The 26,726-nt window shown below is 39.4% G+C and overlaps 1 protein-coding gene across 1 annotated transcript in view; it reads right to left on the bottom strand.

The window, feature by feature from the left end:
* rfc5 (replication factor C (activator 1) 5) overlaps positions 1-26,726 on the bottom strand; it is a 90,903-nt gene that overhangs the window by 57,505 nt on the left and 6,672 nt on the right. Inside the window, exons 2-3 of the mRNA XM_073065467.1 lie at positions 23,225-23,289; positions 3,419-3,555 (exon numbers count right to left, since the gene is read on the bottom strand). Coding sequence (XP_072921568.1) covers positions 3,419-3,555; positions 23,225-23,289 — 202 coding nt within the window. The remainder of the gene's footprint in view (positions 1-3,418; positions 3,556-23,224; positions 23,290-26,726) is intronic.

Genomic DNA, 26,726 nt, shown 5'->3' with positions numbered 1-26,726 from the left:
GACAAGGAAGCATCCAGTTCCCAGGGTTCACACCTGCTCTGTTCTAAGGGCATTAGAATAGTAGACATATTATATAGCACAGGCAATGGACATCCAGTCCATTACTTCTATTGTGTCTGAGTAAAACAAGCACATTCTCCAGCTCTTTCCCCAATAGCTTGTAAACTATTCTTCTTCTTGAGTATAGGAGCTAAAATGTCACAAGGATGATTCCAGAAATGAAGGGATTAACATATGAGGAGCATTGGCAGCTTTGGGCCTATAGTCACTGGGATTTAGAAGAATCCGAAGATTGAAAGGACTAGATAGGGTGAATGTGGATTGGATGTTTCCTCTGGTGGAGGTATCCAAAATTACAGGGCACAGCCTCAAAATTGAGGGGTGACCTTTTAGAACAGAAGGAAGGAAGAATTTTTTTAGCCAAAGAGTGATGAATTTGTGGAATGCTCTGCCACAGACTGCGATGGAGGCCAAGTCTGTGGGTATACTTAAAGCATAAGTTGATAGATGCCTGATTGGTCAGAGCATCAAGGGATATGATGAGGGAGCAGGTGTACAGGGTTGAATGGGATATAGGATCAGCCACGATGAAATGGTGGAGTGGACTCACGGGCTGAGTGGCCTAATTTTGCTCCTATGTCTTATGGTCTTATAGTGTTTTGGTTAGACGACACCTTTAATACTCTATAATATTTGTGTCTTTACCAAAAAAGAATGCATTTGCTTTGAGGGAACCCCATGCAAACTCACCAGACCTGTTGCGGGATAACAGGTCAGGTAACAGGAGAAGAAATTAGCTGGCTAAACTTCTATTAGTACAGAAGTATGACGTTATTGAATCACACAATTCCTAGAAGGCTCAATGAGATGGAAACAGGGAATATTACTGCTGGCTGAGGATTCAAGAAGTTGGGATCACAGACTCAAACATGGAAACATTTCCTCACTGAACCATTGAAATTTTCTGCTCAAGAGCGCTATAAAGGCACAGTCATGGATTGCAATCAACAATCAGGTCAACATATTTTTGGATATTAGAAATATCAGGGGATATATCAAGAAATATTTGAAGAAATAACAAACAGGATGGGCAAAGGAGAACTGTTTGATGTGTACTTAGATTTTCAGATGGCCTTTGACAAGGTGCCACACGAGGCTGCTTTACAAGCTAAAGCCCATGGTATTACAGGAAAGATTCCAGCATGGATAAAGCAATGACTGATTAGCAGGAGGCAAAGAGTGGGAATTAAGGGAGCCTTTTCTGGCTGGCTGCCGGTGACTAGTGGTGTTGCACAGGGGTCTGTGTTGGGACTGATTCTTTTTATGTTATATGTCAATGATTTGGATGATGGAATTGATGGGTTTGTTGCAAAGTTTGCAGATGATATGAAAAAAGGTGGAGGGGCAGGTAGTTTTAAGAAAATAAGGAAGCTACAGAAGGACTTAGATTAGGAGAATGGATGAAGAAAGGCAGATGGAATACAATGTCAGCAAGTGTATGATCATGCACTTTGGTAGAAGAAATGAAAGGGTTGTCTATTTTCTAAATGGAGAGAGAATACAAAAAAAAAACTGAGGTGTAAAGAGACTTGGAAGTCCTTGTACGGGATTCCTGAAAGGTTAATTTGCAGGTTGAGTCTGTGATAAGGAAGGCAAATGCAATGTTAGCATTAATTTCAAGAGGACTAGAATATAAAAGAAAGGATGTAATGGTAAGGCATTGGTGAGGCCTCACTTGGAGTACTGTGAGAGGTTTTGGGCCCACTACCTAAGAAGGGATGTGCTCAAACTGGAGAAGGTTCAAAGGAGGTTCACAAAAATGATACCAGGATTGAATGGCTTGTCATAGGAAGAACATTTGATGGCTCTGGGCCTGTATTCACTCAAATTCAGAAAATGAGGGGTAGGCATCTGATTTACATATTTTGCCTTAGCCCTCTTATAGCTAAGCGGACGCTTTTGTTTAAATGATAAAATGATTTTCCTCCTACTCATGCTCAATGGTTATGTGACGTTATGTCATGTTTAGATTTAGAGAAGATTCGTTATTCGATTTCTGAATCTCGTCAAGACTTTCAAACATTGCAGGGACCTTTTCTGAATTATTTGCAAAACCTTCAATTTGTTGTTTAAACTCAGATGTTGGCTATTATTAATTTTTATTATATGAGAAGATATTTTACCTTCTTTTCTCCTTAATGAACAGCTTCAGTCTTGGTAGGGGTTAGATACTTTTTTTTTGTAATAAATTAGTAGTAGGCCTCCATTAGTCTCGATAGACTATGGATTTGCACCTTGGAAAGTTTCCAGGGTGCAAGCCTGGGCAAAGTTTATTTTTTATGGAAGACCGGCAGTTGCCCAAGCTGCAAGTCTCCCCTCTCCACGCCACCGATGTTGTCCAAGGGAGGGGCATTAGGACCCATACAGCTTGGCACCGGTGTCGTCGCAGAGCAATGTGTGGTTAAGTGCCTTGCTCAAGGACACACACGCAGCCTCAGCCAAGGCTCAAACTAGCAACCTTCAGATCACTAGACGAACGCCTTAACCACTTGGCCACGCGTCAACAGTATAGTTCAATTAGTATTGTTCAATATAACTACTGATTAACTTATATGAATACATGGTAATGAGATTGTTATTATGAACAGATATAATGTAATTGGTAGTTTTTTTAAAATCTTTTTTGACCTTTTATATACACTTTCTGTACTCTGTATTCTTCTATGTAGAAACTAATAAAAATATTGGAAAAAGAAAATTTGGGGTGAGCTCATTGAAACCGATCGAATGCTGATAGGCCTTGATAGAATGGACGTGGAGAGGACATTTCCTATGGTGAGAGAGTCTAAGAACAGAGGTCATGGCCTCTTTAGAATAGAGATGAGGTGGAATTTCTTTAACCAGAGAAAGATGAATCTGTGAAATTCATTGCCACAGGCAGCTATGGAGTCTTCATGTGTATTTAAGGCAGAGGTTGATAAATTCTTGATTGGTCAAGGCATGAAGGGATATGGGCAGAAGGCAGGAGATTGGGGCTGAGATAAAACTTGAATGAAATGGGCCAAATGGCCTAAATCTGCTCCTATAGTCTTATATGGTAAGAAAGTGATATTGAGTTTCAAGATCAACCACAATTGCACTGAACAGTGAGGGGGCTCTAGAGCCCAAAATCTTCCCCCTCTTATTTATGTTATTAATGTGGTAAAAATGGTCTCAGCACTGATCCATGAGAAATGCTCTGACTGCTATCTTGAATTCTGCATCTCCTGTATTGAAAAACATAAGTAAATCATCACTTACTGCCTGAGCTAAATGTGTCCTTGTAAAATCTATTTATAAATGGGAAACAACATTGTATTATTAAAGTTCCCCAAACCTTACTAAATTATTTTAGAATTCCAAAAACTTTAATTGTTACCTCTAAAACCATTGAATTTAATTCTTTGTCCTTATAAAGTCGCTTGGCACAAGCCAATATGGTAGATGTTTTCCCAGTTCCTGGTGGTCCATAGAATAACAGATGAGGGAGCCGATCTTCATTGATAAATCGCTCAACTATAACAAACAAGTCCAAATAATTTTATTTTGGTTGTGTTGTTTAAGCTTACATTGTTAAATAATAGGTTCACATGTAAAATATAGGTTAACTGTAAAATGCATCATGAATCTTTGGAAAATAAATTATTTAACATTTGCAAATATTAAGTCATTTAAAGTAAACCATTTGTAAATTTTCTTGTAAGGTGGAAAAAATGATTACTCTAGTTTCATAAGTAGAAAAATACAGTGGTAATATTCACACCTATTGAACACAGCTTTTAAATTAAATAGATCATATCTAAGACACCTTGCAAGTAGAACAAATCTACAAGGTTTGGAAATATCTCTTTTGAAGTACCATGCTAAAAAATCTGGGGGGGGGGGGGGGGGGAACTGCAGATGCTTGAAGTCAGGAAATGGGGAACAGGCAGAAAAATGAAGTTGAGACCAAGATCAGATCAACCACAATTTTAGTGTATAATGGAGCATTGTCAAACTGTATGCCTAATTGCACTTCTTAATTTAATAGAAGCACAGGTTAGTGGATTCAGAAACTGAGTCAATGCTTTAGGTTGATTGGTGGGATGGAAGGCAATGAAATTAAATAACAAGAGCAAGATGAAGAGATAGGGTAAGTGAATACCATATGTACAGTTGTGTGGAGGAGTTGTAAAATAGAGAAGACAAAAAAAAACCTGAAAATGTATGAAAGAATCTAAATGGAAGAAATGCAAACATTCTATTTGCTGATTATTTGAAGTTATTGAGTTCAATGTTAAGTCTGAGAGGTCAGTCAAAGGATCTACCGGTAGTTTTATTCTTCAAGTTTACACTGGCTGTGTTTAAGTAATGTAAGAAGCCATATACAGTACAGTGGTCACGATAGAACAAATATGAAGCATTAATCTCACAGGCATCTGGAAACCCAGGTTCACTCTCGTACACTCTGAGCACCACCAGCTTGTTTGGAAACAAATATCAGCTATAACACACTAAGTGCATACTAAACACTGGAAATAAAATGCTGGAGAGCAAGCTGAACAACCCTACAATCATCAGATCAAATCTCTGCATATCTACCATGTGCAGCAGTGAATGATAAGAGAATGATTAAACAATGTTAGGAATATTCCCATCTTCAATGGCAGCAAACCCAATGTGTTTGCAACTATCTTCAACTGGAATTACTGAGTAGATTATTCATTTTTTTCCTCCTGCTTAGGTCCCTTCACCAGTTTCAGTCAGTCTAAGTGACATCAAGAAATGATTGAGTACAGCAAAGATCAGGGATGCTAGATCTAGCTCTAACATTCACCTGAAACTGTAAAGCTATCCTGTTTTATTCTATTCACAAAAATTAGAAAAAATCCAAATCCAATCAGGCCAATCGATAACCAATTAGAAAATGAAGGAATGTTTTGACAATAATATTAAGTAGCATTTACCTCCCGATAACCTGCTAACTGATCAGGTTCTGTCAAAACCTCAACTCCACATTACATTATTGCTTGGCTCAAACACAACAGAATAACTGAATTCCCTAGGGGAGACAAGAACAATAGCCCTTGACATCAAGTTGGCATTGAATTGAGTGTAGCATCTAGGAGCCCAGCTAGATTGGAATTCAATGGAATTCAGTGGAAAGACTTTTCATTTACTGGAGTCAAGCACTGCATAAATTAAAATGATAATGGTTGTTCAAAGCCAATTATTTTAATCCTATGACATTAAGATAACTATTCCTCAGTATGGTGCCCAAAGACAATCGTCTTGCAATGCTTCAATGCAGTCAAGTGGAAAAACTCTTTCAATCTACATCTCAAATTATGAAGGTGCTAATGCTCAGATAACTTAAATAACATTCATACACACAAGTTGACAGAGTCTTACCAACCCCTCAACATTTCCAATGTTATTACTATTTTCAATACTATCACTGTCAAGAGTGTACAGGGTCATCATTGACAATAATTTTTAACCAAAGAGGTTTTCATAACTTTTTTGACCATGCACCCATATTTTGTGTGTGTTATTGTTTATTTCTACACTACTTTGAAAAAGTAGCCAAAACAAAATGCTGTCCTCAGCATCTCAGATCACTCCAGCATTTACCATCTGGTCATGGAAGTCCTCCATCCAATCATACTCTGCAGGATAAGCAGCCTCCATTAAGTACTTAAAAGGGCATGCTGAAGGGTGCATATTCTACACAAAATGATTCATGTCCTGCCCTCTATAGCCTTTTCATTATCTAGAGCAAGCAAACCATGTTATATTATACTTCCCACATGCCTGGATGACTGCATTTCCAAAAACAATCAAACAACTCAACGCAATCCAGGATAAAACAGCTAATTTGAACAGCAACTTATACTCGTGTTAAAGCATTCACTTCATTTACTGGTGATATTCTCTGGCTTCAGTAAGTTCAAAAAGCTGCAGCAAATCTCAAAGATGTGTTGCACAATACCTCTGAAACCTGGGTCATTAGGTGTGTGGGAACACCATCACCAACATATTCCTCTCCATGCCAAACAGCATCCTGACTCTGAGCTGTGTCATTCCTCCAGCCCCATGGATTTAAAAAAAGTTGAAACTCCCTATACAAAAGGAGATGTTTTCACAACCAAAACCACAGAGTTCAAGAATAATCATAATGAGAGATAAGTAAAGCTGTACTCTTGAACCACAATCATATCCTATTAAAATCTTTTTGAAGAAAAGATTTACGCTGAAATCACTCTTTCCTTTAATAATTTTATTTGCAGAGATATCGGGAGCCAATTGATGATTACTCCAACCAACATTAATGAGCTGAATACTCCACTGTTGCAAATATTTCCTACTAATCAATGATTGGTAGCTCTCTGGAACTCTGGAGACCTAATAGGATCACACTTTAGAACAGTGGAGTGACCATTTTTGTCCACTTATTCAATAGCTGCAACCTCAAAAACCTGAATATTTTTTCAAAGCACCTGGAAAATACACCAACATTCAAGGGGAAGGATTTGAAATTGATGGATCATGCTTACAAAATCTATAAGCAAAGCATTAGTTCAAGACCATTAGATTTTGCAACAGCCTTGCCAAGTGTTTTTGGACAAATCGCTTATTAGCCCGAGATCACTATTAATCCACAAACTTCGAAGCATACTTCCATACGGTTAAATTTTCCAGAAGTCTTTAAACAATAAGGATAGCATTATACTTGACCACTTACGGTCAATCAAAATAACGGCAGTGTATACTGAATTCCTCCATCAATAACTATTAGGAAACACAGTCTATAGATTTGTTACTCAGTTAAATGGTAGTTTGTCTCTTTTATGCTTTTTTAACTATTTCCATAGAACTTCAGCTAATTGGGGCAGCTGCTTAATTGGGCCAAAATATACTGGTCCCAATGCATCACAAATAACCAAAATCCACTGTAGTTAAAACCCAGTATTGATCTCTGTGTCAACCTGAAAATAACTTTTACACTCAACTTGTTTTTTTGTTTCTTAGCCAATTTTCTATCCATACTAATATATCACCCCAATGCCATTAGCCTTTAGCTTGTGGCACCTGTTTGAATGCAATCTTAAAATCAAATGCACTAAAACAGATAATCTAACATCAGGTTGCTCAGGAAACCTGATGATTTGGCCTCTCAATCACTCAAAAGTACAGTAAATCCTTGTTATCTGTGGACTAACTACCCATGGATCCATTAACTTAACAAAGTCAACTGAGTAACACTAAGAGCGTGGATTGAGTGTGTGAAGCCATGGCTAACTCAGGGCTCCAAGAAACTAGGAGTCAGAACATGAATATGTTTACAAGAGGAACTGGGATCTAAAGTGAGAGCCCTGTTTGTAAATTACAGATGGCTGACAAACTGCAGTTCTCCAGGTTGTTTCCATATCCCTTTAAACCCACAGAATTTATCAGAAAATTTAGTTTATTATTAAGTCACATATAAGAAAATGCAAAATAAAGTGTCCCCGGATGTCATCCAATAGTTCAGAAAATCTACCATATAGTACTACTTGTGGTACTGGATTACTGGAATTACTTTTTCAAATTCTTCCTTGTTTACCCTGCTCATTATTTTCCAAAATAAATTGTCATATTTTCTTTCATAACATTATTTTGACTCAGCTTCATCATATAATTTTCTTTTTTTTTGGAAATGTCCTTATCATATTTCCTTTGTACTGAATTCCAGTAATCTCCCAATAACAGATGTAGTCCAGCTTCTGTGTAGTTTCCTCTCTTCTTACTTCCTTGCAGTTTTCCAACCTTCTAAGACTTTCTGAGAATCTAGAAAATACTGGAGAATACGGAAGATGACATACAATTCATTCATTATCTTTGCAAACTCTTCTTTGAGGACCCTAGGATTCAGGTCATTATGTGTAGAGGGATACTGATTCTCCCAGAAAAGCAATCTCATTACTCCTAATCCCCTTTTCCTTATTTCTCAATGCCCACGTCACTTATTCACTCTCACACAAACCCATCAATTCATTTTTGATTCAGTTTTGCCATCAACTTGATTTCATCTTTCCAAAAGGGGCATTTTACAATAACCAATTAACTCCTGCAGCACATCTCTCAGTTGTGGGAAAGAAACTAAAATCCCCACAGGAAATCCGCCTGGTCATAGAGAAAACATGAAAAATTCACAGAGACAGCACCCGAGATCAGGATCAAGCCCAGGTCTGTGGAGCTGAGAAGCAGTAGCACTGAATGCTGTTCTGTTGTACTACCTCTCACTTGTCCAAATATCTCCTATCCCTGACTTTTTCCCCATTATTGCCATTCTCTTCCCTCAAGGGAACGATATATACTTTAGCTATTGTAGAAGCTATTCTTACTCCCTGTTTCTACATTCCTTGCTAAGTTGCTCTCAATCTATTTTCTCCCCAATGCAATCTTTATTTTCCCCCACAGCAAGTAGTCTCAGCATTGTGCACAGTATTTCATCAAATCAAGTGGGTTTCAATTTATTAGGTTAGATTTAGAATTCTACCAGGGCTCACCAAATCAATACAAACTAATTTTCCAGAATCACCAAGAGTTCAAAAATAATTCATTAAATTTCATTCTGTACTATGCAGCTAGAAAATAAACTACACTTGAACAAAGTTACATTTAACAAAGAAGCTACTTAGGATGATTTTTTTTCATTCTATAACTCATAACTTAAAATGATATCAACAGCACAAACTCCTATAAACTATTCTTAAAAGGTCATCCTTTCATCTTGGCCTTGAGGGAAAGCATATACATCAAGAGCTAATGACACATTACAAATGCAGATAACTAAATCCCTGTGGCCTATTATTAGAGTTTTATATCCCTCATCAAACTTGATAGCTAGGCAACATTAGAAGAAATGTAGGTTAATGTGACCGTTACCGAGAAGTAAATCTGGTATTAGAATAAAGTCAAACTTTGGGTTATTAATGACCCTGCAAGGGCTTTCAAAGCCAATAATTTAGAATCTCTCATGGAAGTTAAAAACAACTCAAATTTCAATCAGATATTTTCCTTAAGCAGATGTGGATTATGGGAGGAATGGTAGGAAACTGCAATGGAAAAAATAGGATCTTCTTTACAAATTCTAAATTTACCTTCCAAACTTGGAACTAATGCTACACAACTTAACAATTAGTGAAAAACCCAGCAAGATCAATTCAGATACAGCACATCATAATGTAAACAAATAAAAAGAACAAAACAGTATAAAAATACAGCACACTTTTTATTGAGGCAGTTTATGAAGTCTGTATTTGAAGACTACCAAGTATAATCTTGAATTTATTTTTCATTTAATAATATCTGTTCATTATATTTGATTCTACATAAGTTTTTGCTTTTAAAATCATATTCTTCTTTAATATTAAAAGAAAACATGCACATAAAATATTTTTATCGATCATATTTGAGGCTTAGACATCTTTTTGGGATAATTTTATATTTAAAATATTAAGAATAGATTTTAGCTGTTTTTGATCTCTTCAATATTACCTCGCAGGTGACTTTTAATTTGTAACTTTCATTTTTCTTGTAGAATCATAACCTTAATCATTTTGTCCATTACCAATACCATGGAAAATAATCACCTAATTGTTATCAAAAAAACACTGAACTTTGAGACTATCACAGTTGAAGAACTCCGAGTGGGTTTTCATTTAGAATTAGCAAAGAACAAAGGCTGTGTGAAATATAGAAAATCTTTTTCTGGTTATGTTCTTGATACTAAAAAATATAGCTCAAGCAGAAGATCCAGAAATTGCCAAACAAAAAGACTACAGAATCAGACACTTGAGTTGATGTGTCTACCTTTTGATTTTGAATTTTAAAGATTTGAGCAAAAATAAAAACACTTATTCTTTAAGATGAGACTAAATTACATGATTAAAAGTAAAAAAAAATACTATTTCCTCAGTAGATTTCCTAATGCCAACTATAAACAAAAGGGATTCTGCAGATGCTGGAAATTCCAGAGTAACACACACAAATGCTGAAGTTTTTATGGAGAGGAATAATCAGTTGACGTTTCAGACTGAAACCCTTCATCAGTTCAATGTTACACCTTAGAGAAGTCAAGAATAACTCACCAGTTGATTGTCTACTGCACTACTTTTCCTCAGTAATTATAACACCAGATTCTGCATTGTTATTAATTCCATCAGGGACTATCTCAATGTACAGGCAGTCCCCGGGTTACATATGAGTTCCGTTCCTGAGTCCGTCTTTAAGTCAGATTTGTAACAAGTACATCCGGTATTATTTAGTGTCAGTCAAACGTTTGTCTTAGTATGTAGTATATATTTTACCTTTCTATGCATATAAAACACTTAAGAAACATATGTATTCCAATAATTAAACCACTGCGTTGCTTAGTAATAATTGTAGCTTTCATCAGGGCAGGGCCTTTCACATGCTCCATTAAAGTTGTTCCAATCATTGACCGACTGTAGCCTAACACTTTTCCAATGACTGATGGCGTTTCACCTCTTTCCAAACGCTTTATTATTTCCACTTTATTTTCAATTACGATTGCTTCCCATCAACGGAACAGAAACATTACGGGCGGCGGGTCCCGACCTCCGCCGGCTGCCAAGGTCCGCTGGGTCCTAAGGACCACCGCACTGAATTCCCCGGGTCCGAAAGTCCACCACACTGAGGCAGGTTAAATGTGACAAGTGGGGGCTGTGTTGCGTTTGGGTATTGTATTTGATCCTCCACAATATTCCGCGTGGGAATTTAAACTGGAGGTGGCAGTGTTTTATTTTACGAGGTCGAGTTGCGTGCTCGACATTAACCCGGCATGGATGGTACAGGAGTACTGGATTGACATCAACCCGGCATGGGAGCGGTCTGTCACTGGATCGAACTCGAGAAACTCTGTTCTCCAGCCCAGCGCTGATCTCACTGCGCCACCAGCCGACCGGAACGGGGGCGGGGGGTCAGGGTGAATCTTGCTAAGAAAACTTTAAGCCAAAATCAAGTTACACACTCAACACAGTGTCAACGGCAACGACTTAAAATGGCAGATGGTGTCGCGATCCAACTTAAAATAGTGGATGGCATTCTCCTTCCTCGGTTCGTAAGTACAAGTTGTCTGTAAGTTGGACGTTTGTAACTCGGGGACTACCTGTATTAATGTGATTAAATGATTTGAATGAATGGCATGCAAAACTTTTCTCCATACCTTGGCACACATGACAATAATAAACCAATATGCCAATTTAATGAATGGCACGAATAAATCTTTATTCCTGTACTCAAATCCTCATAAAAAAACAAAATATTTTTCTTCCTAATCACCCTCTACATCTGCAGTGGATTTTAATGATCTGTGTACAAAGACATATGAGCCTCTGAATTTAAACACTACAGAAATCTCTCATCTTCAAGAAAATATTTCGATTTTCTCTTTCGTACACCGTGGATAACTAACATTTTTCCTCATTATATTGTGACTGCCTCCTCCTGCCCACTTACCTTGTCTATATCCTCTTTAAATTTCTTTACATTTACTAGAATTGACTATTTTTTAATTGATAATCAACTTATTTCATTTGTCCATGCTTGTGATTATCAGAGTATACTGATTTCTGATCATGCTCCAATTACTTTGTCTTTAAATTTTCTTGGTCTCCCTCAGAAGAATAAACACTGGCGTTTTAACCCGACTTTATTATCGGACGATGATTTTCTAAAATTTATTAAGGATCAGATAACTTTTTATTTTAACACTAATACATCATCTGAAATGTCATCCCAGATTGTCTGGGATGCCATGAAAGCATATTTGAGGGGTCAAATAATCTCATATACAGCAAATCTTAATAGAAAGTCCCATATAGATCGATTAGACCTAATTAATCAGATTAAAGAATTAGATCAATTGTATGCTCAAACTAATAACCCTGAAAGATACAAGAAGCATGTAGAACTTCAAACTAAATTTGATCTTCTTTCTACTCAACCTGTTGAACGCCAACTTTTGAAAGTAAGAGTCACTTTTATATTCACGGTGACAAATCTGGTAAATTTCTAGTTAATCAGTTGAGGCGTTCTAAAGCTAAACAACATATTACAAAGATCCGAAAGGAGAACGGGGATATTACATCGGATCACTTAGAAATCAATGACGTATTTAAAAATTTTTACTCACAGCTTTATTCCTCTGAATGAGAATATTTCTGTTGATCTTTTCTTAAATAATCTGAATATTCCTTCGCTTTCATCTGATTTTAAAGCAAAACTTAATGAGCCTATATCATCAGAAGAAATATCTTTTGCAATTTCTGCACTGTCTTCAGGTAAATCTCCTGGACCTGATGGGTTCCCCGTAGAATTTTATAAATCATTCTCTTCACTCCTTTCTCCTCAGTTACTGTCAGTACTATCTGACTCATTTAACTATGGTAAATTGCCACCCTCATTTAATGAGGCATGTATTATTCTTTTATTAAAAAAGGGTAAAGACCCAACAGAGTGTTCCTCGCACAGGCCGATCTCTTTGTTTAATGTTGATGTTAAAATTTTGGCCAAAGTTTTGGCTCATAGATTAGAAACTATTATTCCCTCTATTATTTCTGATGATCAAACTGGTTTTATTAAAAACCGTCTTCTTTTTTTAACATACGGTGTTTATTTAACATTTTATATTCACCTTCAACTGGGATTCCTGAATGCGTTATTTCTCTCGATGCGGAGAAAGCATTTGATCGTATAGAGTGGAACTACCTCTTTGCAGTTTTAGAAAAATTTGACTTTGGTCAAAGTTTTATCTCTTGAATCAAATTGCTGTATCTGTGTCCTACACAGATTAACCTCTGTTCTGACTAATTTTCAGCAATCCCAGTTATTTAACCTGAAACGTGGCACCCGTCAAGGATGCCCTCTAAGTCCCTTTCTCTTTGATTTGGCTATAGAACCTCTGGCGATAGCATTCCGATGCTGTCCTGAATTGACTGGGATTTGGAGGGGGGGTGTTGAGCATAAAGTTTCTCTTTATGCTGATGATCTATTACTTTTTCTTTCAAATCCGTCCACATCCTTACCTCCAATGTTTTCACTTCTTGATCAATTTAGCCAGTTTTCTGGCTATAAACTTAATTTACATAAGAGTGAACTTTTCCCAATTAATAAAGAAGCACAAGTATTAGCATTTTGTGACCTCCCCATTAAAGTAGTTCACAATCAATTTACCGTAGATTCCGTACTACAGAGCGCACCTGATTAAAAGCCGCAGGCTCTAATTTTAGTAAGAAAATCAATTTTGTACTTGTACAAGCCGCACCGGATTTTAGGCGCAGGTGTCCCACGTTGTAATATGAGATATTTACACAGAAAGATATTACACGTGAGGATTTTTTAACTTTTAATTAAATCCGTATGGTAACATAAACAAATACATATTGCAAATGCTTTTTTTCGAACCGTGTCTGTAACACGGCTACTTTTAAATATACATACGTATCGGTAACACACAAATTACGTTGCGTATACTTTTTTACTGAACAGTGCACGAACAACATTCCAATATCTCCTAACGACTGGTAAAAAAATATATATACTGCAGCCTACCAGGAAAAGTTATTGATCGCCTTTAACTTAAAAGCAGCGTTCTCGCGCGGGTCTAATGCCGCTCGCCCCCACCTTCCCGTTTATCGCAAACCGGTATTTCCCACAAGACGCGGCGAAACCGGATGTGATGTCATAGCATCCCGGGATGTAGTACAGAAAACAAATATAGTTAAAACACTTCTAACTTTAACTACAAAAGACTAACAAATGAATTACTAAGCGAAAATATTATAAACTAAATAACTGCCATGAAGGCAGCACAATGCTTTTCTTCGAGTGTTTTCCATGTTGATGAGGGTGAGTACGAATGACTGATTTACAATAATTTAATTGTGAAAGTGCGCTTGATTTATCGTACAATTTCATTGGACCTCTGTGAACTACTCATCAATTTTATTGGTCTACTGTTACGAGGCAAAATGTTTTTGGCGGCATGAAAAAAAACCATGCATTAGCCGCACCGTAGTAAAAGCTGCAGTGTTCAAAGCTGTTCAAAGCGTGGGAAGAAAGTAGCGGCTTATAATACGGCATCTACGGTACTTACCTTGGGATTACAGTTACAAGGAAGTTTAAAGATCTTTTTCATGAAAATTTCGCCAATCTTTTACATACGACAAAACATAGTCTGTCACAATGGTCACCTCTATCTATGTCCTTGGTAGGTCATATTAATGTTGTTAAAATGTATGTTCTCCCTAAATTTTTATATTTATTTCAATCTATCCCAATTTTTATTTCTAAAACCTTTTTTGATTCCTTAGACTCTATTATTTAGTCATATCTGTGGAAGAATAAGTGTTCTAGAATTAATAAAGTTTATCTTCAAATATCTAAAAAAGAGGGCGGCATGGCCTTACCTAACTTTCGTTTATACTACTGGGCAGCTAACATACGCTGCACTACCTTTTGGTCTTTTTTTCATAGCCAATCCGAGTGCCCTAATTGGGTAGCAATGGAGCTGAATTCCACTAAAGATCTATCTATTTCTGCACTTCTTGGTTCTGCACTCCCTAGTAGTTTGTCTAGACTAATTGTTAATCCTCTTGTTAGACACACTTTGCGAATATGGGCCCAGTTTAGGAAATTTTATGGTTTTTATGGTTTTTCCCTTTCTAGTCCTATCTTACATAATCATCTTTTTTTACCTACTATGTATGACTCAACATTCTATGATTGGTATAGGAAAGGCATTAGACATTTTGAAGATCTTTTTATCGATAATTGCTTCGCATCCTTTCAACAGCTCTCTGCTAAGTTCAATCTGCCTAATGCCCATTTTTTTAGATATCTCCAAATCAGACACTTTATCAATCCTTTACTTCCTAACTTCCCTGAAATGCCCGAGAAAAACGCTATGGATTTATTTCTTTCTATCAATCCACTGGGTAAAGGTTTAATATCATTAATTCGTGATAAATTAGCATTCTTACGGCGTGCCCCTGTGGATAAAATTAGAATGGCTTGGGAGCATGATTTAAATATCTCTTTATCTGATGAGATTTGGGACTCGATTCTCAAATCGGTTAATTCAACCTCTCTTTGTGGTCGCCATTGCCTTTTACAGTTTAAGATTTTTCATAGAGCCCATATGTCCAAATCTAAATTATCTCGATTTTACCCTAATATTAGTCCTCTTTGTGATAAATGCAAAAGTGACGAGGCTTCTCTTATTCATATGTACTGGTCCTGTCCTAGTTTAGAGAAATTTTGGAAAGATGTTTTTATAACTTTATCCTGTATTCTGAATCACCACTTAGAACCTAACCCTTTAATTGCTCTGTTTGGTTTTTTGGGTGAGACAGATATACGTTTGAGTTCGACCAAATGTCGAATATTATCTTTTGTTTCTCTCCTGACTAGACGTCTAATCCTCCTTAGACGGAGAGATGTTGCCCCGCCCATGCATGCTCAATGGCTTAATGATATCATGTCCTGTTTAGACCTTGAAAAAATCCATTATTCAATTCTTAATTCGGATATAAAGTTTCATAAGGTCTGGGGACCTTTTATTGAGTATTTTCATAATTTTCCTCTTCATTAAGTTTTTATTTCAGTCCCTTGCTTTCAGCTCTTTTTTTTGGTAGTAGGCATTATTATCTTCTGTTTTCAAGTGTATTTACAGTTTTGGGGGTTTGAATGTCCTGATTTATATTCTCTACATTTTGTCGTGGTTGGTCTGGAGTTTTTTTTTGTTGTGGGGCTTGGGGAGGATACTAACTTTACATGACTTCAATTTGGGTGCTTTCTCAATTATCTTTTTTGTATTATATTATTATTGTATGTTTATTTTGCACTGTATTAATTTTCTACTTTGTTTTGGGTTTTTTTTATTTGTAGTGTTGTAGAAAATGCATTTTAAAAAAATCCAATAAAAAATAAATAAATAAATTTCTTTACATTTGCCTCTACTCACATACTCAGCTAGTTTTTTAAAAATCACCAGGAAGCACGTAAATATGTTAAATGGTCCCTTCAGCCAAACTGTTGAGTTCATGAATAGCTGCAGCCAAGTATCAATCCCTGTCCTAGTTGCAAACATGAGAAAACCTGCTCATTCCCATTGCTTTCCTTCTGATAACACTCAATCCCCGTCAGTCTATTACCCCTCTCCCCACCCCCATCAACTTTTGTTGCTTATAAGGTGTCCTTCACTAGAGACTGCAACATATTTTTTTTTATATTTGATATTAGGCTAACAAGTCAACTGATCCCTGGTTTCTTTCTCCCTACTATTTTGTCAGGTCAAATCTGTTAACCTGTAATCCAGTGAATCAATTCCAGACTCTGGAGAATATTGGAAGATGCCAACAAAAATTCACTACCTATAAAGCTACTTCCTTCAAAACACTGGGATTTTCTTGGGTCCATGCAGTTCCCTAAATATACCTGCTTCACCTGTTATTGTCTGGCTGCCGGGACTGTGGGAAGGAAAGGGGCAAAGGAGCAGAAGTTTCATGTTTCCCTCCATGTTCATTGTTCTTTCTGCTTTTCCCTGAAGTCTCCTTCAACTCCAACAACATCCACTCCCCTTCTCACAACAACTTTTGATGCAGGTCGAGTACTCCTTATCCAAAATTCCAAACACCTCCGAAATCCAAAAATTTTTGGAGACCTAACATGTCACAAATGGAAAATTTCATATGGTGCTGGGAAAGTCCCCAGGCAATGCGCAGGTCTCTCTGCACACAGACAGTTCTGATAAGTAATCTCACATATATTGTGCAAGAGAAGTTAATGAAAAATAGAAAAGCACTGCATAAAGCAAAAAAGGAAAATATTAATCATGTATTTAAAGAGTAGATTTGTCAGTGGAGTAAACATGTCACTTAATGCTATGCCGATCATCAAACAACGATCCATCATGACAAACTGAAAATTGAAGTTAATTGTGAATATTCAGCAGTCTGGTTGCAGAAATTTAAGAAAAGGCACAGCATTAAATTTTTAAAGATTTGTGCTGATGAAGTATCCACTGATCACAAAGCAGTAGAGAAATTAATTGATGAATTTACCAAGATAGTCACTGATGAAAATCAAACACGCTAAACTGTAGCATCAGTAGCACATAAATTCAGTGTCAGGAATGATGACGATGCCAAACAGCCACTGACTGTCCATCTGGGCAACTGAGGTAGTGACAGCTTGCCTTTCTGGTGGTTTGATATACACACAATTGATTATGCAGAAAATTATAGAAAATATTATATAAAACTACCTCAGGGTACATGTATAAGCTCTATATGTAATGTAAATGGATTTTGTGTTTAGACTTGGGTCCCCAAGATAACTCATAATATAGATGCAAATATTCCAAAATCTGAAACACTTCTATCCCCAAGCATTTCAATAAGGGGTGCTCAACCTGTATCACTAAGGAAAATGTAATATACACCCTTTTACCTCTTCCTACTTAGGTTCCCAAATATTCCTTCCAGTTAAAGCAGCAATTCACTTTGTGCTTTCTTGAATTTAGTTCTGTTATGTTGTCGTGTATGGTGAAGCCAAACACAGATCAAACAGCTGTTTTGCAGAACATCTTCATTCAGTCCACAAGCCTGACCCTGAGCTTCTAGGTGTCTCCTTTAATTCTCTCTTCCACTTTTCTTCTAGCCTTTCATTGTTCCAAAGAAACCCAACATAAGCTCAAGAAAAAACTTATCTTCTTCCAACCAGGTACAACATTGCCCTCAGGACTCAACAAACCCAATTTCTACCCAATTTATACCATAACTGGCCAATTGAGGAAATACAGAATCAGACTTATTGTCACTGACTTACATGAAGTGAAATGTGTTGCTTTACATTAGCACTAAAGACCAAAGACATAAAATCACCATACAATGCAAAAAAATAACTATGTAGTGTTCACGGTCACCAGCTTGGTGTCAAAGGGAAGTCGATGAGCTTGTAGGAGAAAATAACATCATGTAGGTACAATAAAGAGGGAGAAGAATGAAGCTGATAGGATTGCCCTTCTACATGCCAGCATGGACCAGATATCTCCTCCCTGTGATGTAATAAGTAATTTTATACTCATCTCAAGATGCTATCTGACCTGCTGAATATTCCTAGTATTGTTTTATTTCAGACTTACAGTCGGACCTCCTTATCCGCGGGGGATTGGTTCTGGGATCCCCCCCTCCCCCCACCCCGGCCGCGGATACCAAAAAACGCGGATACACAAGTTCATTATTTAACCTGTCTCAGTGAGGGTGGACTTTAGGACCCGGGGGAGCTCAGACCCACTGCCCACGACTGCTGCTGAATCCCCAGTCTTTCTGTTCCGTTGACGGAAAACGATCACGATTGAAAATAAAGTGGAAATAATAAAGCGATCAGAAAGAGGTGAAACACCATCGGTCGTTGGAAAAACGTTAGGCTACAGTCGGTCAACGATCGGAACAATTTTAAAGGATAAATTGAAAATAATGGAGTATGTGAAAGGCCCTGCCCCGATGAAAGCTACAATTATTACTAAGCAATGCAGTGGTTTAATTATTGAAATACATATGTTTCTTAAGTGTTTTATATGCATAGAAAGGTAAAATATGTACTAAGACAAACTGATGCTAAATAATACCAGATGTACCTGTTCCGACTTACGTACAAACCCAATTTAAAGACTGCCTGTACTTTAATTCATCTCTAGATTACTTATAGTACCTAATAAAATGTAAACAGTTGTAATACTGTATTGTTTAGGGTAGTGGTCGCCAACCCGTCAATCGCAATTGACTAGTTGATCTTTGAAACTTTCCCAGTTAATCCCGAAAAAAAAAAAGAAAAATAAATACACAAATACTGTTGAGAGATTGTTTCCGGGTTGCAGGGTTTTAGTTCTGTTCTTTCTGTCCAGTGCGCATGCGTATAGCTCTCCCACATTACACAGTGTAATTCACTGGTCCCCAACCACCGGGCCGCGAGGAAACAATATGAGCCAGCTGCACTTTTCCTCATTCCCTGTCAGCCCACTTTTGAATTTGAACCCACGCAAAGTCATCAGGCGACTAAACACAGTGATACCCTCGCGCCAGGGATCACCGGTTGCCCTCGGGCAGCCGGTGGGAAGTGCTGTCGCAACTGGCCTGGAGCGCTGCCTCTGAACCTGTTTAGCACACCGAATGTTCGTGGGGAACCCAGTGCTAAAATATTCGCAGCCGACCTAATTCAGACTCAGTGTTTTGTAAGTATCAGAGCAGCTACCGCGCTGCGATCTACTGAAACAAACATTTGTCGGCCGATAGATCCTACAAGGGGGGCGGGCAGGCGCTCTGTCGCACTCCCCACTCAGTCGGCTGCGCTCTCCGGACTGTGACCTCCGGCCCTGAACTTGTCTTCTCGCCCCACCCACGACCAGCCGCACCTGGCCAAGGCGTCTGGCGGGCGGGAGGCTGAGTTCGGGCCCGGAGGCTGTCTAATGAGGCAATGTCTCAAAACTGCTTCAGTACCCTGAGTCCAAGCACCCAGCACTTAAAGACAAAACCACTGAGTTTTCTTAGCGGAAAAAACGTGAGCAAGCAGGACAGAAGCCAAGAGCCGCGAAAACTAGAATAGACTGGACATAAGGAACCTACTTCGATAATCGTTGTATTCCGGTCGTGTTTAACACCACCCCCGCCCCCGTCGGCCAGCCTGCAAGAATGTTATCAATATTAAATCGGTCCGTGGTGCAAAAAAAGGGTGGGTACCCCCAGTGTTTATATATTATTTCTACTTCCGGATTGCGGGGTTTTACTTCCGGTCTTTTCTGCCCTGGTGCGCATGCATGTAACTAATTGATGTGGGGTCGATCTTGCCTTTTACTAAGGCCGAGGTAGGGGATCTTGGGCTTAAAAAGGTTGGTGACCACTAGTTTAGGGAATAATGACAAGAAAAAAGTCTGTACATGCTCAAACGCCGAGGGCTGGAGAGAGAACTTCTGGGTTTTCCCAATCCGCGGTTGGTTGAATCCACGCATGCGGAACCCGCGGATAAGGAGGGCCGACTGTATAGCAATTACACTTTTTGTAGCTCAGTTCTGGAACTTTCTTCATTTTCTGTTTTCACTCATCTCCAATTTAACATTGATACAGATTGAAAAGGTCTGGGTGCCAGGGCCAGAGGCAAGGGATGGGCCAGTGTTCAGCTTGCTGCTTGGTGAGGTTTACATATCTCTGCATTGAACTGAGGCTGTGGCTTGCAACTAATGGGCTTCTCGACTGGTTGTGACTAGATTCGTGGATGTGGACTCACTTCTGTGAACTTCAGTTCTGAATGTTATTTGCTTACTTTTATTGTTTGCAGAATTAGTTTTTTCTGTACATTGCACATTTTCTTCTTTTTTTTAATAGGTTCTCTCGTGTTCTTCGTTTTGTGGCTGCCTGTAAGGAGATGAATCTCAAGCCTGTATATAGTATACAGGTGTCCCCCATTTTTTGTTTTATGACACCTCGCTGTTACAAAAGACCTACATTAGTTACCTGTTTTCGCTAACAGAAGGTGTTTTCACTGTTACGAAAAAAGGCAGCACACAAGGAAGGCAGCGTGCACCCTGAGCAGCCAAGCGGCCTTCTCCGGAACTGCACTTTAGCCGCCATTGCTTAAACACATGCCTCTGAGCATCTGTGCTTTATCTCAATTTATTTTGTGCATCCATTAGCAAGATGAGTTCTAAGGTATCGGAAAAGCCTAAAAGAACTCATAAAGGTGTTACACTTTGCATAAAACTAAACATAATTAAGCATTTCAATCGTGAACGAAGTAAGGATAAAGAGAGTTTGGCTCGTGGAAGTTGACGAAGATGATGTTGAAGAGGTTTTGGCATCCCATGACCAAGAACTGATAGATGAAGAGCTGATGCAATTGGAAGAGGAAGGATAACAATGGAAACCGAATGCAGTAGCAAATGGCCCGAAAGTGAAGTCGTCCAGGAACTGAACGTGAAGTAACTGCGTGAGATTTTCGCTACGATTGACAACGCTACAATGATTGCAGAAAAGTACGACTTTTATTTTGAAAGGGTGCGTAGGTTTAGGGCACATTTTCAGGATGGTTTGAGTGCTTACAAAGAACTATGATAGAAAAATGCGTGAGGCTAAGCAGTCAAGCATACTGTCGTTTTTCAAGCATTCCACATCAGCCACAGCAGATGACGAACCTTGACCTTCGACATTGAGGCAGGCAGACATAGATGACCTGCCTGCCCTGATGGAAACAGACGACGATGAGATGACACCCCGGTCTCCTCTACCTCCCACCACCCCAACCTCCGACGACTCAGCCTAACAAACCATCATCAGTGTACTCGCTGTCTTCCCGATTCTGGTAAGTGAAACTACACTGTATATACATTATTTCTACTTTATATAGGCTGTGTATTTATCATATCATTCCTGCTTTTACTATATGTTAGAGTTATTTTAGGTTTTATGTCTTACTTGGCATGACTTGGTAAGTTATTTTTTGGGTCTGGGAATGCTCACAAATTTTTCCCATATAAATAAATGATAATTGCTTCTTCACTTTACGACATTCCGGCTTACAAACCGTTTCATAGGAATGCTCTACCTTCGGACGGTGGGCGAAACCTGTACATCCTTTGATAATAAGTGTAGTTTGAAGTTTGAGATGTACTCTCAGCCAGAACTACTACCCAGGTATTGAAATGTCCCCAAGTATGATAAGGTGGGCTTCTGACCTCACAATCTACTTCATTATGGTCTTGCACCTTACTGTCTCCCTGCATTGCATTTTCTCTGTAACACTTCTGTCTCACTGAAGGGTTTTGGTCCGAAACATCAACTAGTCTTTTCCATCTGAGTTCCTCCAGTATTTTGTGTGTGTTGCTTGGATTTCCAGCGTCTGTAGATTTTTTCTTGGTTGTGATGCTGCATTGTTATTGTTTTCCTTTGTATTACCGCAATGCAATGTTATAATGAAATCATCTGTATGGGTGACATGCATAACAAGTTTTTCACTGGACCTCATACATGTGACAATGATAAAACAATTCCAATACTCTCAACCTCCATCCAATCAAACATTCTCCTTGCTGTCTACATGAACACAAGAAATTCTGTAGATGTTAGAAATCCAGAACCCACAGAAAATGCTGGAGGAACTCAGCAAGTCAGGCAGCATCTATGGAGGGGAATAATCAGTCAACTTTTCAGGCCAAGACCATTCATCAGGACTGGAAAGCAAGTAGGAACAGGTGGGATTTCCTGGTGGCCTCTGATTTTAATTCTATTTCCCATTCCTATTCAAACGTGTTGGTCCATTATCTCCTCTATTGTCATACAAGGCCAAACTCAGGTTGGAAGAGCAACACTTCATATTCCATCTGGGTAGCCTCCAAACTGACAGCATGAATATCAATTTCTCCAACTTCCAATAACTTCTCCATCTTCATTCTCTGCTTCTCCATTCCATATCACAGCAACCCTCTTACCCCTTCTCTTCTTTTTACCTACCCATCACCTCTCTCTGATGCTCCTCCTCTTTACCTTTCTCCCATGGTCCACTCTCCTCTCCTATCAGATTCCTTCCTTTCAGATTTTTACCTTTTCCACCTATCACCTCCCAGATTCTGACTTCATCCCCCACCTCCCACCCACCCACCTTCACCTATCACTTGCCAGCTTAGACTCCTTTCCTTCCCTATACCTTCTCATTCTGGCTTCTTCCCCCTTCGTTTCCAGTCTTTGTGAAGAGTCTCAGCCTGAAATGTCAACTGTTTTTCCCCTCCACAGATGCTGCCTGACCTGCTGAGCTCTTCCAGCATTTTGTGTGTGTTGGCCTTGTTCTTCGAATCCCCCTTCCTCCTCTGTATCTTAAAACATGTTTAAATCTAACATTTACTAGATCTGATTAAATGCTTCTAGAATATTAACTGTTTCCCCTCTACAGATGCTGTTTGACCTGCTGTGTATTTCTAGCACTTTCAAAGTTTAAAGACCAATAGTAACATCACACCCTAATAACATACACCCACCACAAGAAATATATTTTTAAATTTCCACTTGCTTACACGGTACTTCTATTTTGATTGATCTTATAAAATAAATGGGAGCAGAAAATGAAATACTGCAACTTGACAGCAACTTACTTGTGTTAAGGATATCTTGATGGGAAATAAGATCATCCAAGGTCTGGGGCCGATACTTTTCCACCCTGGAACAGAAATTTGAGATAATTTATACGGATTTTAAATAGATAAAATCAAATTTTGGGGCAGACATGGTAGGAGAAATTATTCATGGACGCAGACACACTTAGTTATGCCATTACTGAATATACAAGTACTAGTCAAAAGTCATAAATAATAATGTATGTCTAAAAAAATTTGCGAAATCATAACGGATGGTTCTATCTGACCAATATTTAAAATCTTCTCAAATTCATAGTCACTATGCGAGAATTTAATTTTATCAATGTTTTTAACAAATGTATTGCTGCAAATGGGCAACTCTTAACTGTGCACTGAAAAAATGACTGCATGATTTTTATTCCTTAACATAATGAACGCTAAATATTATAATAGGCATTCTTAACCTACCATTAAGAATGCCAGTTACCATATTTACTAGTATTTCTGTGATTATGACATGCTTTATCTGCTGATAAAATCTTGAGGCACACATAGAGTGAGAGTATAAAGCCCAAATCAAGAATTGCTGATAGATCCATTTAGTTGCTTGGACAAAAGATCAGCTTCAGTAGCATGTGGATAATCTTTTCCATGCATGAATCAATAGTTTCCCCACTCTTTTTGTGTCAAGAAATTAGGTAGAAGACAAGGCATAACTCAACATTCCACTGAAAATAGAAAGTGCATTTTGCTATCTAGGGTCCATTGTGAAAGATAATATTGCACTTGGATCATAAGACCTAGGAGCAGAATTGGGCCATGCAAACCATTGAGTCTTCTCTGCCATTCAATCATAGGTGATTTATTTTCCCTCTCAACCTCATACTCCTGCGTCCTCCCTGTAATCTTTGATGCCCTTATTAATCACAAACCCATCAACCTCCACTTTGAATACATCTAATTATTTGCCTCAACAACATCTATAACAATGAATTCCACAGATTCACCACCTTCTGTCTAAAGAAATTCTTCATCATTGTTTTAAAGGGACGTCAGACAGACAGACATACTTTAATGATGCCGAGGGAAATTGGGTTTCGTTACAGCCACGCCAACCAAGAATAGGGTAGAAATAGAGCAATATAAAACCATAAATAATTAAATAATAATAAGCTAATCATGCCAAGTGGAAATAAGTCCAGGACCAGCCTTTTGGCTCAGGGTGTCTTGACACTCCGAGGGAAGAGTTGTAAAGTTTGATGGCCACAGGCAGAAACGATTTCCTATGACGCTCAGTGTTACATCTTGGTGGAATGAGTCTCTGGCTGAATGTACTCCTGTGCCTAACCAGTACATTATGGAGTGGGTGGGAGTCATTGTCCAAGATGGCATGCAACTTTTCATTTAATCATCCTCTTTTCAGACACCACCGTCAGAGTCCAGTTCCACCCCCACAACATCACTGGCCTTATGAATGAGTTTGTTGATTTTTTTGGTGTCTGCTACCCTCAGCCTGCTGCCCCAGCACACAACAGCAAACATGATAGCACTGGCCACCACAGCCTCATAGAACATCCTCAGCATCGTCCGACAGATGTTAAAGGACCTCAGTCTCCTCAGGAAATAGAGACGGCTCTGACCCTTCTTATAGACAGCCTCAGTGTTCTTTGACCAGTCCAGTTTATTGTCAATTCATATCCCCAGGTATTTGTAATCCTCCACCATGTCCACACTGACCCCTTGGATGGAAACAGGGGTCACCAGTGCCTTAGCCCTCCTCAGGTCCACCACCAGCTCCTTAGTCTTTTTCACATTAAGCTGCAGATGATTCTGCTCGCACAATGTGACAAAGTTTCCCACCATAGCCCTGTACTCAGCCTCATCTCCCTTGCTGATGCATCCAACTATGGCAGAGTCATCAGAAAACTTCTGAAGATGGCAAGACTCTGTGCAGTAGTTGAAGTCCGAGGTGAAGAGAAAGGGAGACAGGACAGTCCCCTGTGGAACCCCAAAGCTGCTAACCACTCTGTCTGACACACAGTGTTGCAAGTGTTGCAAGGTAATCAATAATCCAAGACACCTGCATCACGGTCAGCTTCTCACCCAGCAGAGCAGGGCGGATGGTGTTGAACACACTGGAGAAGTCCAAAAACATGACCCTCACAGAGCTCGCCAGCTTGTCCAGCTGGGCGTAGACACGGTTCAGCAGGTAGACGATGGCATCCTCAACTCCTAGTCGCGGCTGATAGGCGAACTGGAGGAGGTCTAAGTGTGGCCTAACCATAGGCCGGAGCTGCTCTAGAACAAGTCTCTCCAGGATCTTCATGATGTGGGAGGTCAATGCCACCGGTCTGTAGTCATTGGAGCCACTGGGGCGCAGCGTCTTTGGTACAGGAACGAGGCAGGACGTCTTCCACAGTACAGGAACCCTCTGGAGACTCAGGCTCAGGTTGGAGACATGGTGAAGTACTCCACATAGCTGGGGGGCACAGGCTTTGAGCCCCCTGGGGCTGACACCATTCAGGCCTGCAGTCTTGCTGGGGTGGAGATGTTTCAGCTGTCTTCTCACCTGTTCAGCTGTGAAGCCCACCGTGGCGGTTTCAGGTGTGGGAGGGGTGTAGTCACAAGAGCAGGGTAGGGGGCTGTGAGGAGGGGAGAGTGGAGTATGTGTTGCTTGGGGACCAACAACAGATGAATCATGTGGGGGATGGGCAGGGGCCACAGTGTCAAATCTGTTGAAGAACAGGTTAAGCTCGTTGGCCCTGTCCACACTGCCTTCAGCTCCTCTGTTGCTAGTTTGCTGGAACCCAGTGATGGTCCTCATCCCACTCCAGATCTCTCTCATGTTGTTCTGCTGGAGTTTCCACTCAAGCTTCCTCCTATACCTGTCTTTAGCCTCCTTGATCTTGGCTTTCAGGTCCCTCTGTATTGTCCTCAGCTCCTCCCTATTTCCAACTCTAAACGCTCTCTTTTTAGCGTTCAGGATGTTCTTAATATCCTTTGTTACCCATGGCCTGTTATTTGAATAACAAAGGACAGTTCTTGCGGAACATTGCAGTCCACACAGAAGTTGATGTAACCAGTGATGCACTCAGTGAGCCCATCGATGTCCTCTCCATGAGGCTCACAGAGTGCCTACCAGTCTATCGCCGCAAAACAATCCTGGAGTGCCTCGACCATCTCCTCACTGACCTCGAGGTTGCAGGCTTACTCTTCACCAGAGGCTCGTAGCAGGGTTTGAGATGCACCAGGTTGTGATCTGACCTTCCCAGTGGGGGGAGGGGAGAGGAGCTGTATGCATCCTTAACGTTAGCATACATCAAGTCCAGGGTCCTCTCCCCTCTGGTTGTACAGCTCACATACTGCGTGAAGTTGGGCAGTGTTCTAGCCATGGTAACATGGTTGAAGTCACCTGAGATGGTAATGAGGGCACTCGGGTGCTGGGTTTGTAGTCTGGCTATGACGGTGTGAATGATGTTACACGCCAATGTCGGGTTGGCAGAGATTGGTCCTATTCTGA

Source organism: Hemitrygon akajei, chromosome 14, assembly GCF_048418815.1.
Source record: "Hemitrygon akajei chromosome 14, sHemAka1.3, whole genome shotgun sequence".
Lineage (NCBI taxonomy): Eukaryota > Metazoa > Chordata > Chondrichthyes > Myliobatiformes > Dasyatidae > Hemitrygon > Hemitrygon akajei.
The sequence above is the reverse complement of the archived record's forward strand: the minus strand, read 5'-3'. Positions and strand labels throughout refer to the sequence as shown.